The following is a 17,238-nucleotide window of genomic DNA, read 5'->3' on the forward strand; positions in this document are numbered from 1 at the left end:
GGAACTGATCATAGTTCTGAGGTACACGTACCTTTTCTGTTACTAAGAAGGTTATAATAAGAAATTGACGAAAATATTTAACATATACATCTGGTCAATGACCTGAACTCCTTTTGTGTGTTGGAACATAGATCCTGAAAATTACTGCGACTTATTTAGAAAATTGTTTAAAGGACATAATGTTTACCAGGTTATAAATAATAATGTAAGGCAGCCAAGACTCCTATAGTCCGTCCCATCCTCCTACAATAAAATGTGTGGGGTTTTTTGGTAATAATTTCAGTTTGGTTTGTCGTAAAAAGAAAAGTAAAAGTGTTTTGGAAATAACTAATATATACTATTTTTGTGTGCAATTTAGAAAACAATCGGCTCAGAAATAAATAACTTGTAGTAAATTTCAAAATATGAAAAAATGTATTCCCCGTTGGATGGACTATGGGGGGAGGGGGGGTTACGGGGGCATGCTCCTTAAAATGTTGAAAATATAATGGCTTGAAAGGCGATTTCCTGGCATCAGAGTACCTTTTCTAATTATCAGTTTATTTTAAGTTTTTGGAGGGTTGATTTTTTTTTTTTCGTGGTTTCGCCAATCTAATTAAAATTAGCTCGACTATTACATGTTGATCTAAAGACAGCCAGTTGGAGCTCATGTCCACCAATCAAAACCTTACTTGCAGAATCCTGCCAGTGATTTAAAACTAACAGCAGGCCAGTGGATTTTTGTATGTACCTTTGCCTGCCTGGGGGACACATACCCTGAAAAGGACAACCCCTGTTGTCCAGCTCTTTCTCCCAGCATATTGGTTTAAACAAACACACCCTTTAAACCTGGCCGGAGTACACCCATTTTACACAAAAAGCACTACTTTTGCATGGGCCGGAATTACTACAAACAAGTCTTCAATGGCAACAGGTTACACATGTTTACAAACTACATGCTCTCCCCTGTCACTTCAGTCAAATAGTTGCCACTTCATAGATGTCTGCCATGAAATAATCACAAACAGCAGACTACTTGCGCGGACAAATTCCCGGACAACCAAATGGGAAGATAACTATGATCTGAGGCCATCTCACTACATCAAAACGGACCAGTCGTGAAGAAGGTAACGTGTGATTACTTGACAAAAGTAATCGATTACGATTACGATTACCTGAGAATGTCACGATTATTTTTACAACAACAACTTTATTCACATAAAGACCACCAACGGTGGTACATGTGTGACAGTGAATGTCATTGCAAATTGTCTGCTTACTATTACTAGTTGATTTGTATTGTTTGTAGAACGTATCCCATTTAATACCATCCACAAATTAAAATAAACGATTTTTTTTTTTAAATCTATAAATGAAGAAATAATGAAATAACGAAAGAAAAGAACACAAGTAAATAAATAATTACACTGATATCTGCATACATGTACATATATGTGCACAAGTTGCTCATTGCATATAATTGTTGACACTTTAAAAATGACTTATTAATCAGTCGATTTTATTAACAAGTTTTTGAAGTCAAGCTTTTATTAAATTACATTTATTTATTTATACCTACCTACATACATACTTACCTACATATATACCTACATACATACATACACACCTACCTACCTACCTACCTACATACATACCTACATACATTGGTTGTTGGACAGGTACGAATACTGTCGACTAACGATCGTTTTATTTTTGTGGAACGTAGTTGGTCTGATTGGTAGCGTTCCGGCCCAACAATTGCGGGCGATTGGGTGCCACAGGTTCGGGTCTCGGTAACGGCATGAGGAAATTTGTGAAGGCAATAAAGGATTTTAATATCCCCTGTGCCAGTGCGTCATTGAATATATGTATGTTTAAGTCAAAACCCGACATACATACAATAAAGATATTCAAAATATAAAAATACATACCTACATACCTACCTACCTACATACATACAGGGTATAGTCCAGTCGACATGGGTTGGTATAGTGGTGCGGACGGGCCCGACTCCGGAGGATACGAGATGGTATCACAATAAAACAAAGTAAAGCCTAGAAAAGAGTAGTAGGGGCCGACCCCGCTTCCTATTTCTTCTTAGAGTGGGGCGGTCAATCTTCCAGTGCTGCTAGGACAGGCTCGGATATGTAGAGACTAAACGCGAACAACCGTGGCGTTCTGCAGAATGGCTGTCATACGAGTCACGAAAAAAACAAGTCAACATAGTCAGACGGAGAAATGACGTGCAGGCAAGGTATCTCGCTAAAAAAGAATCCAACCTGGTGGTGCTGACTGTCGAAACGAGAAGCATTCCAGCGTTCAATCAGTTCCAATGGCCGCATACATCCCAGTAGAAAACTTCATTTCGCTGACAAAAACAACAAAAGTGAAGGATCCCCAAGTCGAGCCGCGAAAGCACGTGCAGTGTGCACAAACACGTCTTACCGCGACGAGCTCAGACTGGGAATGGCTGTATATGCATTGAATACGGCAATGAATTAGGAAACAAAACTAGGGTAGGGTGCAGCGACCTTCTATATATTGCTAGCTAGAACACTGTATTAATTCAAGTGGTTTTATAGTAAACGTAAACAAGACAGATGCCATTGTGTGAATGTGTGGCTTAATCCCCTGGGTTACATTTATTTGATAATCCAGTCATTATGATCCCCCGTTTCTCAAGGCAAATGATAGTTCTAATACTACTAGAGTAGTAGACAATGGGAGATCAGTTCTATTGTCTGATTGACCAGTAATGCTATAGACACTGTTCTAATACTACTATAGTAGTAGACAGTGGGAGATCAGTTCTACTGACTGACCAGTACTGCTTCTAACTATAGGCACTCTTACTGGAGTTGATGCTAAAAATATCTAAGTTTAGTCAATAATTATGAGTAATCATGAAAGTAATCGCTGATTATGATTACATTAGCAATGTAATCGATTATGATTGCGATTACATGGCATTCTCAAACATTGTCACATTCCGATATTAAGAAACGATGAGACATGACGTTGTAACTTGCGCTCTTGAATTCTCCCCCCCCCCCCCCACCTGGGGGCTTAATAGCTTCATAGGGTGTGCTGTTTGAGTACCGAGTTGCATACACCGGGTCACGGTAAACCACAGCCTTAGTGTATGGCGATTTGGTACCATGGTGTATGGCGACTCGGTACTTTAGTGTATGGCGACTCGGTACCTTAGTATATGGCAACAGTAACCTTTAACTGTAACATTAGTGTATGGCGACTCGGTACTTTGGTGTATGGCGACTCGGTACCTTAGTGTATGGCAACAGTAACCTTTAACTGTAACCTTAGTGTATGGCGACTCGGTACCTTAGTGTATGGCAACAGTAACCTTTAACTGTAACCTTAGTGTATGGCGACTCGGTACCTTAGTGTATGGCAACAGTAACCTTTAACTGTAACCTTAGTGTATGGCGACTCGGTACCTTAGTGTATGGCAACCGTAACCTTCAACTGTAACCTTAGTGTATGGCGACTCGGTACCGTAGTGTATGGCAACAGTAACCTTTAACTGTAACCTTAGTGTATGGCGACTCGTAACCTTAGTGTATGGTGACTGTGACCTTAGTGTATGGATTGCTGGGTTAATATAAAACCCAGACGGCAGGGGTGAAACGTAGCAAATTTTGACAAAACCCTGTGTAACAGCCAAAAATACACACACCAAACTAACCCGGGGTTAAAGTGGGCCAGTCTGTTTTATACCCCTAACCCTCATTTTTCATTACTAACCTGTATACAAAATAAATAAATAATAATAATAATAAATATTTTAAAAGAAAAGCAACTATTGCTTTCATAAAAGAGAGGTATATTCTGGGCTAGTCCAGTTTATACCCTGGGTATAGTTTGGGCTATTACACCGGAACAAACTCGGGCAGCGCAAAAATCCGGAGGATTCTCGTCAATAGAGATAACGGATTACTGAATATAACATGCAACCAATTAATTGGTTACCTAGGTAACAGTCACGTGAACAGACCCGTTACTGAAGGTTTTGCAATATTGTTCCCTGTAAAATAAACTTTACTGTAACCTTAATACAAATTTTGAAATCCTAGTTATGCCCCATTTAAATGTTTTTCTATCAACCTTGCATCTTCAAATAAATAATTCATTGTCACCACACAGTCTTAGCATGGTCTAGATTGGGGTTTGTGGTTGTGTGGTTCGAATAGGATCCTAAGCAAGACAGTGGAGGAGGTCATCCAAACCACCAGCCTACGCTCATGAAATAGTTGATTTTCAAATAAACAATGCAGTCATTACATATAAAATCATTTATTCCACCAACTTATTTACTGCAACATAATTAACATATGAATAAATAAACAAATATCATTTATCTAAAAATGTACAATGGACGGATCAAAAATCAATACTGAATATCTATGCAGGTTTAGTGTGGAATTACCATGACAACAATTACACAAATACATTATTCCTAGTGGTATGTAGGCCTGCTACCTGAAATAGCTTCATGAAAACAGCCAGGTTGTGAGTTGTATGTGGACACATTGTAATATATAGGTAGTTATACATTATTCCTAGCGGTATGTACTACATGAGATAGCGTCATGAAAACAGCCAGGTTGTGAGTTGTACGTGTACACTTTGTAATATATAGGTAGTTATACATTATTCCTAGCGGTATGTAGGCCTACTACATGAAACAGCGTCATAAAAACAGCCAGGTTGTGAGTTGTACATGGACACATTGTAATATATAGGTAGTTATACATTATTCCTAGCGGTATGTACTACATGAGATAGCGTCATGAAAACAGCCAGGTTGTGAGTTGTATGTGTACACTTTGTAATATATAGGTAGTTATACAGTATTCCTAGCGGTATGTACTACATGAAATAGCGTTATGAAAACAGCCAGGTTGTGAGTTGTATGTGTACACATTGTAATATATAGGTAGTTATACATTATTCCTAGCAGTATGTACTACATGAAATAGCGTCATGAAAACAGCCAGGTTGTGAGTTGTATGTGTACACATTGTAATATATAGGTAGTTATACATTATTCCTAGCGGTATGTACTACATGAAATAGCGTCATGAAAACAGCCAGGTTGTGAGTTGTACGTGGACACATTGTAATATATAGGTAGTTGTACATTATTCCTAGCGGTATGTACTACATGAGATAGCGTCATGAAAACAGCCAGGTTGTGAGTTGTATGTGTACACATTGTAATATATAGGTAGTTGTACATTATTCCTAGCGGTATGTAGGCCTACTACATGAAATAGCGTCATAAAAACAGCCAGGTTGTGAGTTGTATGTGTACACATTGTAATATATAGGTAGTTATACATTATTCCTAGCGGTATGTACTACATGAAATAGCGTCATGAAAACAGCCAGGTTGTGAGTTGTACGTGGACACATTGTAATATATAGGTAGTTATACATTATTCCTAGCGGTATGTATGAAAACAGCCAGGTTGTGAGTTGTACGTGTACACATTGTAATATATAGGTAGTTATACATTATTCCTAGCGGTATGTACTACATGAAATAGCGTCATGAAAACAGCCAGGTTGTGAGTTGTATGTGTACACATTGTAATATATAGGTAGTTATACATTATTCCTAGCGGTATGTATTACATGAAATAGCGTCATGAAAACAGCCAGGTTGTGAGTTGTACATGGACACATTGTAATATATAGGTAGTTATACATTATTCCTAGCGGTATGTACTACATGAAATAGCTTCATGAAAACAGCCAGGTTGTGAGTTGTATGTGGACACATTGTAATATATAGGTAGTTGTACATTATTCCTAGCGGTATGTATTACATGAAATAGCGTCATGAAAACAGCCAGGTTGTGAGTTGTATGTGTACACTTTGTAATATATAGGTAGTTGTACATTATTCCTAGCGGTATGTAGGCCTACTACATGAAATAGCGTACTAAAAACAGCCAGGTTGTGAGTTGTATGTGTACACATTGTAATATATAGGTAGTTATACATTATTCCTAGCGGTATGTACTACATGAAATAGCGTCATGAAAACAGCCAGGTTGTGAGTTGTACGTGGACACATTGTAATATATAGGTAGTTATACATTATTCCTAGCGGTATGTATGAAAACAGCCAGGTTGTGAGTTGTATGTGTACACTTTGTAATATATAGGTAGTTATACATTATTCCTAGCGGTATGTAGGCCTACTACATGAAATAGCGTCATAAAAACAGCCAGGTTGTGAGTTGTACGTGGACACATTGTAATATATAGGTAGTTATACATTATTCCTAGCGGTATGTACTACATGAAATAGCGTCATGAAAACAGCCAGGTTGTGAGTTGTATGTGGACACATTGTAATATATAGGTAGTTATACATTATTCCTAGCGGTATGTAGGCCTACTACATGAAATAGCGTCATAAAAACAGCCAGGTTGTGAGTTGTACGTGGACACATTGTAATATATAGGTAGTTATACATTATTCCTAGCGGTATGTACTACATGAAATAGCGTCATGAAAACAGCCAGGTTGTGAGTTGTACATGGACACATTGTAATATATAGGTAGTTATACATTATTCCTAGCGGTATGTACTACATGAAATAGAGTCATGAAAACAGCCAGGTTGTGAGGGGGGGAGGCAGTTGCTGTATTTGCCCTCACAATAACGATTGGTAGCAATAACACAAACACTGATCAAAACTTATCTAGCTGTCGGTTAGGTATGTTTGTATTTCACATTAGTAAATGATGTCATAATATGATGTTGTCAGACTGTCAGTTTATTAAACCTTTAGGTGTGCTTGTATTTCACATTAGTTTAAATGGAATAGTTGAAATGTCTGATTTATGAAATGTACTGGTATCAGATTACTAACGCTCATTAGAAGGAATAGTTGAAATGTCTGGTTTATGAAATGTGCTGGTATCAGATTACTAACGCTCATTAGAAGGAATAGTTGAAATGTCTGGTTTATGAAATGTGCTGGTATCAGATTACTAACGCTCATTAGAAGGAATAGTTGAAATGTATGGTTTATGAAATGTGCTGGTATCAGATTACCAACGCTCATTAGAAGGAATAGCTGAAATGTCTGATTTATAGGAATAGTTGAAATGTCTGATTTATGAAATGTGCTGGTATCAGATTACTAACGCTCATTAGAAGGAATAGTTGAAATGTCTGGTTTATCAAATGTGCTGGTATCAGATTACTAAATGCTCATTAGAAGGAATAGTTGAAATGTCTGGTTTATGAAATGTGCTGGTATCAGATTACTAACGCTCATTAGAAGGAATAGTTGAAATGTCTGATTTATCAAATGTGCTGGTATCAGATTACTAAACGCTCATTATAAGGAATAGTTGAAATGTCTGATTTATCAAATGTGCTGGTATCAGATTACTAAACGCTCATTAGAAGGGATAGTTGAAATGTCTGATTTATCAAATGTGCTGGTATCAGATTACTAATGCTCATTAGAATAGATTAAATGTCTGATTTATCAAATGTGCTGGTATCAGATTACTATACGCTCATTAGAAGGAATAGTTGAAATGTCTGATTTATCAAATGTGCTGGTATCAGATTACTAAACGCTCATTAGAAGGAATAGTTGAAATGTCTGATTTATCAAATGTGCTGGTATCAGATTACTAAACGCTCATTAGAAGGAATAGTTGAAATGTCTGATTTATCAAATGTGCTGGTATCAGATTACTAAACGCTCATTAGAAGAGATTAAATGTCTGGTTTACCAAATGTGCTGGTATCAGATTACTAAACGCTCATTAGAAGGAATAGTTGAAATGTCTGATTTATCAAATGTGCTGGTATCAGATTACTAAACGCTCATTAGAAGGAATAGTTGAAATGTCTGATTTATCAAATGTGCTGGTATCAGATTACTAAACGCTCATTAGAATAGATTAAATGTCTGATTTATCAAATGTGCTGGTATCAGATTACTAAACACTCATTAGAATAGATTAAATGTCTGGTTTATCAAATGTGCTGGTATCAGATTACTAAACGCTTATTAGAATAGTTGAAATGTCTGATTTATCAAATTTGCTGGTATCAGATTACTAAACGCTCATTAGAAGGAATAGTTGAAATGTCTGATTTATCAAATGTGCTGGTATCAGATTACTAAACGCTCATTAGCATAGATTAAATGTCTGATTTATCACATGTGCTGGTATCAGATTACTACTCTCTCATTAGAAGGAATAGTTGAAATGTCTGATTTATCAAATGTGCTGGTATCAGATTACTATACGCTCATTAGAAGGAATAGTTGAAATGTCTGATTTATCAAATGTGCTGGTATCAGATTACTAAACGCTCATTAGAAGGGATAGTTGAAATGTCTGATTTATCAAATGTGCTGGTATCAGATTACTAATGCTCATTAGAAGGAATAGTTGAAATGTCTGATTTATCAAATGTGCTGGCATCAGATTACTATACGCTCATTAGAATAGATTAAATGTCTGGTTTATCAAATGTGCTGGTATCAGATTACTAAACGCTCATTAGAAGGAATAGTTGAAATGTCTGATTTATCAAATGTGCTGGTATCAGATTACTAAACGCTCATTAGAAGGAATAGTTGAAATGTCTGATTTATCAAATGTGCTGGTATCAGATTACTAAACGCTCATTAGAAGAGATTAAATGTCTGGTTTATCAAATGTGCTTGTATCAGATTACTAAACGCTCATTAGAAGGAATAGTTGAAATGTCTGATTTATCAAATGTGCTGGTATCAGATTACTAAACGCTCATTAGAATAAATTAAATGTCTGATTGATCAAATGTGCTGGTATCAGATTACTAAACGCTCATTATAAGGAATAGTTGAAATGTCTGATTTATCAAATGTGCTGGTATCAGATTACTAAACGCTCATTAGAAGGGATAGTTGAAATGTCTGATTTATCAAATGTGCTGGTATCAGATTACTAATGCTCATTAGAATAGATTAAATGTCTGATTTATCAAATGTGCTGGTATCAGATTACTATACGCTCATTAGAAGGAATAGTTGAAATGTCTGATTTATCAAATGTGCTGGTATCAGATTACTAAACGCTCATTAGAAGGAATAGTTGAAATGTCTGATTTATCAAATGTGCTGGTATCAGATTACTAAACGCTCATTAGAAGAGATTAAATGTCTGGTTTACCAAATGTGCTGGTATCAGATTACTAAACGCTCATTAGAAGGAATAGTTGAAATGTCTGATTTATCAAATGTGCTGGTATCAGATTACTGAACGCTCATTAGAATAGATTAAATGTCTGATTTATCAAATGTGCTGGTATCAGATTACTAAACACTCATTAGAATAGATTAAATGTCTGGTTTATCAAATGTGCTGGTATCAGATTACTAAACGCTTATTAGAATAGTTGAAATGTCTGATTTATCAAATTTGCTGGTATCAGATTACTAAACGCTCATTAGAAGGAATAGTTGAAATGTCTGATTTATCAAATGTGCTGGTATCAGATTACTAAACGCTCATTAGCATAGATTAAATGTCTGATTTATCACATGTGCTGGTATCAGATTACTAAACGCTCATTAGAATAGATTAAATGTCTGATTTATCAAATGTGCTGGTATCAGATTACTAAACGCTCATTAGAAGGAATAGTTGAAATGTCTGATTTATCAAATGTGCTGGTATCAGATTACTAAACGCTCATTAGAAGAGATTAAATGTCTGGTTTATCACATGTGCTGGTATCAGATTACTAAACGCTCATTAGAAGGAATAGTTGAAATGTCTGATTTATCAAATGTGCTGGTATCAGATTACTATACGCTCATTAGAAGGAATAGTTGAAATGTCTGATTTATCAAATGTGCTGGTATCAGATTACTAATGCTCTTTAGAAGGAATAGTTGAAATGTCTGATTTATCAAATGTGCTGGTATCAGATTACTAAACGCTCATTAGAAGAGATTAAATGTCTGGTTTATCAAATGTGCTTGTATCAGATTACTAAACGCTCATTAGAAGGAATAGTTGAAATGTCTGATTTATCAAATGTGCTGGCATCAGATTACTATACGCTCATTAGAAGGAATAGTTGAAATGTCTGATTTATCAAATGTGCTGGTATCAGATTACTAAACGCTCATTAGAAGGAATAGTTGAAATGTCTGATTTATCAAATGTGCTGGTATCAGATTACTAAACGCTCATTAGAAGAGATTAAATGTCTGGTTGATCAAATGTGCTTGTATCAGATTACTAAACGCTCATTAGAAGGAATAGTTGAAATGTCTGATTTATCAAATGTGCTGGCATCAGATTACTAAACGCTCATTAGAATAGATTAAATGTCTGATTTATCAGATGTGCTGGTATCAGATTGCTAAACGCTCATTAGAAGAGATTAAATGTCTGGTTTATCAAATGTGCTGGTATCAGATTACTAAACGCTCATTAGAAGGAATAGTTGAAATGTCTGATTTATCAAATGTGCTGGTATCAGATTACTAAACGCTCATTAGAATAGGTTAAATGTCTGGTTTATCAAATGTGCTGGTATCAGATTACTAAACGCTCATTAGAATAGTTGAAATGTCTGATTTATCAAATTTGCTGGTATCAGATTACTAAACACTCATTAGAAGGAATAGTTGAAATGTCTGATTTATCAAATGTGCTGGTATCAGATTACTAAACGCTCATTAGAATAGATTAAATGTCTGATTTATCACATGTGCTGGTATCAGATTACTAAACGCTCATTAGAATAGATTAAATGTCTGATTTATCAAATGTGCTGGTATCAGATTACTAAACGCTCATTATAAGGAATAGTTGAAATGTCTGATTTATCAAATGTGCTGGTATCAGATAACTAATGCTCATTAGAAGGAATAGTTGAAATGTCTGATTTATCAAATGTGCTGGTATCAGATTACTAAACGCTCATTAGAATAGATTAAATGTCTGATTTATCAAATGTGCTGGTATCAGATTACTAAACGCTCATTAGAATAGATTAAATGTCTGATTTATCAAATGTGCTGGTATCAGATTACTAAACACTCATTAGAATAGATTAAATGTTTGGTTTATCAAATGTGCTGGTATCAGATTACTAAACGCTCATTAGAATAGTTGAAATGTCTGATTTATCAAATTTGCTGGTATCAGATTTCTAAACGCTCATTAGAAGGAATAGTTGAAATGTCTGATTTATCAAATGTCCTGGTATCAGATTACTAAATGCTCATTAGAATAGATTAAATGTCTGATTTATCACTTGTGCTGGTATCAGATTACTAAACGCTCATTAGAATAGATTAAATGTCTGATTTATCAAATGTGCTGGTATCAGATTACTAAACACTCATTATAATAGATTAAATGTCTGATTTATCACTTGTGCTGGTATCAGATTACTAAACGCTCATTAGAATAGATTAAATGTCTGGTTTATGACAAAGACTTGAACAACAACACTCGCTCCTGGTAAATCTTGTGAAATTCGTTAGCAAGGTAGTAAAATGCAGTATCCACATTCTGCATTTCTTTCTGAAAACAAGAAAAGAAGTCAGTTAAGTATCTTAATTAACAGATGCATTAAAGCAATACATTTTATAAGCAACAAAGGAAGTATTTACTATTTAAGTTAACAAGAGAACTATACAGAAAGCAGTTTGTTACCTTCTTGACCAAATGACTATTTATGTATTAACGGCTCATTTAACTTGATAAATATTGCTTTTGGATTTAAAAAAAATTAACTAAAAAAAACCCCTAAAATATTTGCACATGGCCGAAGACATGAAAGTAGTAGATTGTACAGAATAATGTAACCACTAGAAAAGGAAAATTACTAACACTGGCGTAGGAAGCTAGCAAGGGGGGCATGTGACCTCCACTTTGTACCAGCAATGATGGTTTTTATATATTTATACATGTATTTAAAAATATGTGTGTGCCTCCCCACCTTTTGACACCTTCCTACGCCCATGACTAACAATAGAAGGTTATAATGTCCCCACCATTTGGCCTCTTCCTATGCCCGTGACTAACAATAGAATGTTATAATGTCCCCACCTTTTGGCCCCTTCCTACACCCGTGACTAACAATAGAAGGTTATAATGTACCAGTGTTCGAGAATAATATTTTTGGGCAGTATCCCAGTTGGATACTAACATTTCAAAATCTGGTATCCCACCTGAGAATTTAGTATTATATGATATCCCGGTGGGATACTGGGTTCTTGAAGTCTGGTATCCCAAATTAAATTCTGGTATCCCCGGGATATCGGGATACTGTTAATCTCGAACACTGTGTACTATGCACAAAAAGTCTTGAGATTTCAAATGTGATGCCAAGTGGGTTTTTTTACAGTACATCATTCTGTAATTAATCTAGATATCCACTCTGAAATTTTCCAACAGCAATAATACAAATGAGAGACTTTTTGTTACACACCATCCTTCTCAAGGTGACTGGAGAAAGGAAATCAATGCTTGTCTATCCCCCCCCCCCCCCCCAGTAATATCTAGTAATAAGTAAGAAATACAAACAGAACAATGATTTATTACAGATTGCTGTTTGCTGACCGCTGATTGACAGTAAACCCCCCCCCCCCCCCCCCCCCCACTCCAAAAACAATTGATGAAGGGATGCAGCTTTTTCTTTTAAATCATGAATTGCACAGAAAAGGTATGTATATATATATTTTTTTTTTTTTACATTCTCCTTATGTACCATGGTCCATCCTCAGTGGCCTTGGTACCCTAAATATTTTCCTTCACATTTTCCATATAGCCAAGCCAATTGTTATGACTTCGACTTTGGCCGTAAATGTTTTTAGAACAAGCCATGCTACTCATTCAGAACAACAGGACCTGTTTTAGAAAGAAATTAAAGACAGATAATGGTCCAAGCACATCCTAGTTCATGCGAGATGACATTTTGGCTCCAAATGCGGTTTTAAATCATAGCAAGAAAAGCCCAGCAAATATCAACGTCATACTGCAGGGAAAAACAAAATTCATGTGCGCGCTGACCAGAGACCAGTTATTTATTTTGTTTGGCCTAACACTTTTATCAGCACATGTGTTGAAATTGTGTGAATTCTAATTTCACCTGTGATATAATTAGGGAATACATGAAGATGTAAGCTGGTGATGGTCATAGTCATGAGAGGATCATTTGTGCCAAGTTTGGTTGAAATCTACGTGGTGGAACTTGAGAAGAAGTCGAAAATGTGAAAAGTTAATGGCCAATATAAATATAACGAGGCTAGGGTAGCCATATTAGATGTCAAATTTTCACAAATAACAACACTTGGTCACAGAATCATTTGTATTAAGTTTGGCCATATTGGATTTTGTGTTGGTTGAAATCTGCCACGTGGAACTGGAGAACAATTTAAACATGTCTCAGCCAATCAAGGCCATGGAGGCCTGAAACATAAAAGCACCTTGAATCAGAATCATTCATACCAAGTGTTGCTGATGTTTGCCTTGTGGAACTTAAGAAGTAAAACATGTCTCGGTCAGATGTCTGGGTGGCCATCTTGAATTTCAAAGCAGTCCAAAAAAGAATAACATTTTGTCAGAGCCATGAGAGGATCATTTGAACCATGTTCAGTCGAAATATGTCTGGTAAAACTTAAGAAGTCAAAAATGTCTGCAAATCAGAGCCCATGATGGCCATCTTGGATTTCAAATTGGCCCCAAAAATAACAGAGAGTACAAAATGTTACATAGGGAGAGTACCAAACATTAAAGAAATGCTATATACTGAGGAAGGAGGGGTGCACAAAAATGGAATTTAGAACCAATGAGTAAAGAGCATTTCAAAAATAATTTTAAAAATAATTTAATCTGGTGTGAAGTATGTTCATCAGCTGGTTACAGGTTTATATTTACCGCTGAACACTCAAAGTATTCTAGATTATGTGACATTGCCAAATCTTTGCCAGCTTTCGGACTAACAGTCCGCCGTTGATCAAGATCTATCTTGTTTGCAAGTAGAACACCTGAAAACATCAGTTTAAATACAATATCAGTTTACCTACATCAATTCAAACACAAACATCAGTTATAAATTACACTTTAAATACAAAAAAAGCATTCAAACAATACAATTTAAATACAAATATTAAAGACTAACAAGCAGACTTTAATTACACAGCACACTTTAAATACAAACATCTATTACACAGCACACCATAAATACAAACATTTATTACACAGCACACCTTAAATACAAACATCTCTTACACAGCACACCTTAAATACAAACATCTCTTACACAGCACACCTTAAATACAAACATCTCTTACACAGCACACCTTAAATACAAACATCTTTCACAGCACATTTTAAATACAAACATCTATTATACAGCACACTTTAAATACAAACATGTATTATACTATTACTTATACAGCAAACTTTAAATACAAACATCTCTTATATAGCACAATTTAAATACAAACATCTCTTATACAGCACACTATAAATGCAAACATCTATTATACAGCACACTATAAATGCAAACATCTATTATACAGCACACTTTAAATACAAACATCTATTACACAGCACACTTTAAATACAAATATCTATTATACAGCACACTTTAAATACAAACATATATTACACAGCACATTTTAAACACAAACATCTATTACACAGCACACTTTAAATACAAACATATATTATACAGCACACTTTAAATACAAACATCTCTTATACAGCACACTTTAAATACAAACATCTATTACACAGCACACTTTAAATACAAACATCTCTTATACAGCACACTTTAAATACAAACATCTATTACACAGCACACTTTAAATGCAAACATCTCTTACACAGCACATTTTAAATGCAAACATCTCTTATACAGCACACTTTAAATGCAAACATCTATTACACAGCACACTTTAAATACAAACATCTCTTATACAGCACACTTGAAATACAAACATCTCTTATACAACACACTTTAAATACAAACATCTCTTATACAGCACACTTTACATAAAAACATCTATTACACAGCACACTTGAAATACAAACATCTCTTATACAACAAACTTTAAATACAAACATCTCTTATACAACACACTTGAAATACAAACATCTCTTATACAGCACACTTTAAATACAAACATCTCTTATACAACACACTTGAAATACAAACATTTCTTATGCAACACACTTGAAACACAAACATCTTTCATACAGCACACTTTAAATACAAACATCTTACACAGCACACTTTAAATACAAACATCTCTTACACAGCACACTTTAAATACAAACATCTCTTATACAACACACTTGAAATACAAACATCTCTTACACAACACACTTTAGATACAAACATCTCTTACACAACACACTCTCTTACACAGCACACTTTAAATACAAATATCTCTTACACAACACACTTTAAATACAAACATCTCTTACACAGCACACTTTAAATACAAACATCTCTTACTTTAAATACAAACATCTCTTATACAGCATGCTTTAAATACAAACATCTATTACACAGCACTGTAATACACATTTCAGAGATGACTATACAATTCTAAAATGTTAAACAGTCGTAACTAATCAAGTTTTAAATTTTTAAATTGATTAGCAATGTATTTAATCAAAATGTAAAAAACAATATATGCCTTTACTAAGCTACAATACAGAGAAAATGTCCCCTGACTGAGCTATGATAGAAACACAACATTAGAAACAACATGTCCCCTGATTGAGCTACGATAGAGAGACAACATTACAAACATGTCCCCTGACTGAGCTAAGATAGAAAGACAACATTACAAACAACATGACCCCTGACTGAGCTACGATAGAGAGACTACATTAGAAAAAACATGTCCCCTGACTGAACTATGAGACAACATTACAAACAACATGTCCCCTGACTGAGCTACGATAGACAACATTACAAACAACATGTCCCATGACTGAGCTATAATAGAAAGACAACATTAGAAACAATATGTCCCCTGACTGAGCTACGATAGAAAGACAACATTAGAAACAACATGTCCCCTGACTGAGCTACGATAGAGAGACAACATTACAAACAACATGTCCCCTGACTGAGCTATGATAGAGAGTCATTACAAACAACATGTCCCCTGACTGAGCTACAATAGAGAGACAACATTAGAAACAATATGTCCCCTGACTGAGCTACGATAGAAAGACAACATTAGAAACAACATGTCCCCTGACTGAGCTACAATAGAGAGACAACATTACAAACAACATGTCCCCTGACTGAACTACAGTAGAGAGACAACATTAAAAACAACATGTCCCCTGACTGAACTACAGTAGAGACAACATCAAAAACAACATGTCCCCTGACTGAACTACAATAGAGACAACATTAAAAACAACATGTTCCCTGACTAACTACAATAGAGACAACATTAAAAACAACATGTTCCCTGACTAACTACAATAGAGACAACATTGTTACCAGGCATCTGGACGTCGGGCTTGTGAGACCGGACCCGTTCCAGCCACTTGACACAGCTGGAAAACGACGTCTCACTAGTGACATCATACACCACCACAACCATGGAGGGCTGGTCCCACTACAACACAAACCAGAAAATTAGTATGTGACATGTTACCATGGAGGGCTGGTTCCACTACAACACAAACCAGACAGTTAGTGTGTGACATGTCACCATGGAGGGCTGGTCCCACTACAACACAAACCAGACAGTTAGTATGTGACATGTCACCATGGAGGGCTGGTCCTACTACAACACAAACCAGACATTTAGTATGTGACGTGTCACCATGGAGGGCTGGTCCCACTACAACACAAACCAGACATTTAGTATGTGACGTGTCACCATGGAGGGCTGGTCCCACTACAACACAAACCAGAAAGTTAGTATGTCACTTGTCACCATGGAGGGTTGGTCCCACTACAACACAAACCAGACAGTTAGTATGTGACATGTCACCACGGAGGGCTGGTCCCACTACAACACAAACCAGACAGTTAATGTGACATGTCACCATGGAGGACTGGTCCCACTACAACACAAACCAGACAGTTAGTATGTGACATGTCACCATGGAGGGCTGGTTCCACTACAACACAAACCAGACAGTTAGTATGTGACATGTCACCATGGAGGGCTGGTCCCACTACAACACAAAACTGACAGTTA

At 35.8% G+C, this 17,238-nt stretch overlaps 1 protein-coding gene across 1 annotated transcript in view; it reads right to left on the bottom strand.

Annotated features, from left to right (window-relative positions):
• Window positions 1–4,277: 4,277 nt before the first annotated feature.
• The window catches only part of LOC121378763 (intraflagellar transport protein 27 homolog), a 42,047-nt gene continuing 29,086 nt past the window's right edge, over window positions 4,278–17,238 (bottom strand). The window contains exons 5-7 of the mRNA XM_041507065.1: window positions 16,530–16,647; window positions 13,934–14,043; window positions 4,278–11,575 (exon numbers count right to left, since the gene is read on the bottom strand). Coding sequence (XP_041362999.1) covers window positions 11,477–11,575; window positions 13,934–14,043; window positions 16,530–16,647 — 327 coding nt within the window. The 3' untranslated portion in view covers window positions 4,278–11,476. The remainder of the gene's footprint in view (window positions 11,576–13,933; window positions 14,044–16,529; window positions 16,648–17,238) is intronic.

Source organism: Gigantopelta aegis, chromosome 8, assembly GCF_016097555.1.
Source record: "Gigantopelta aegis isolate Gae_Host chromosome 8, Gae_host_genome, whole genome shotgun sequence".
NCBI lineage: Eukaryota > Metazoa > Mollusca > Gastropoda > Neomphalida > Peltospiridae > Gigantopelta > Gigantopelta aegis.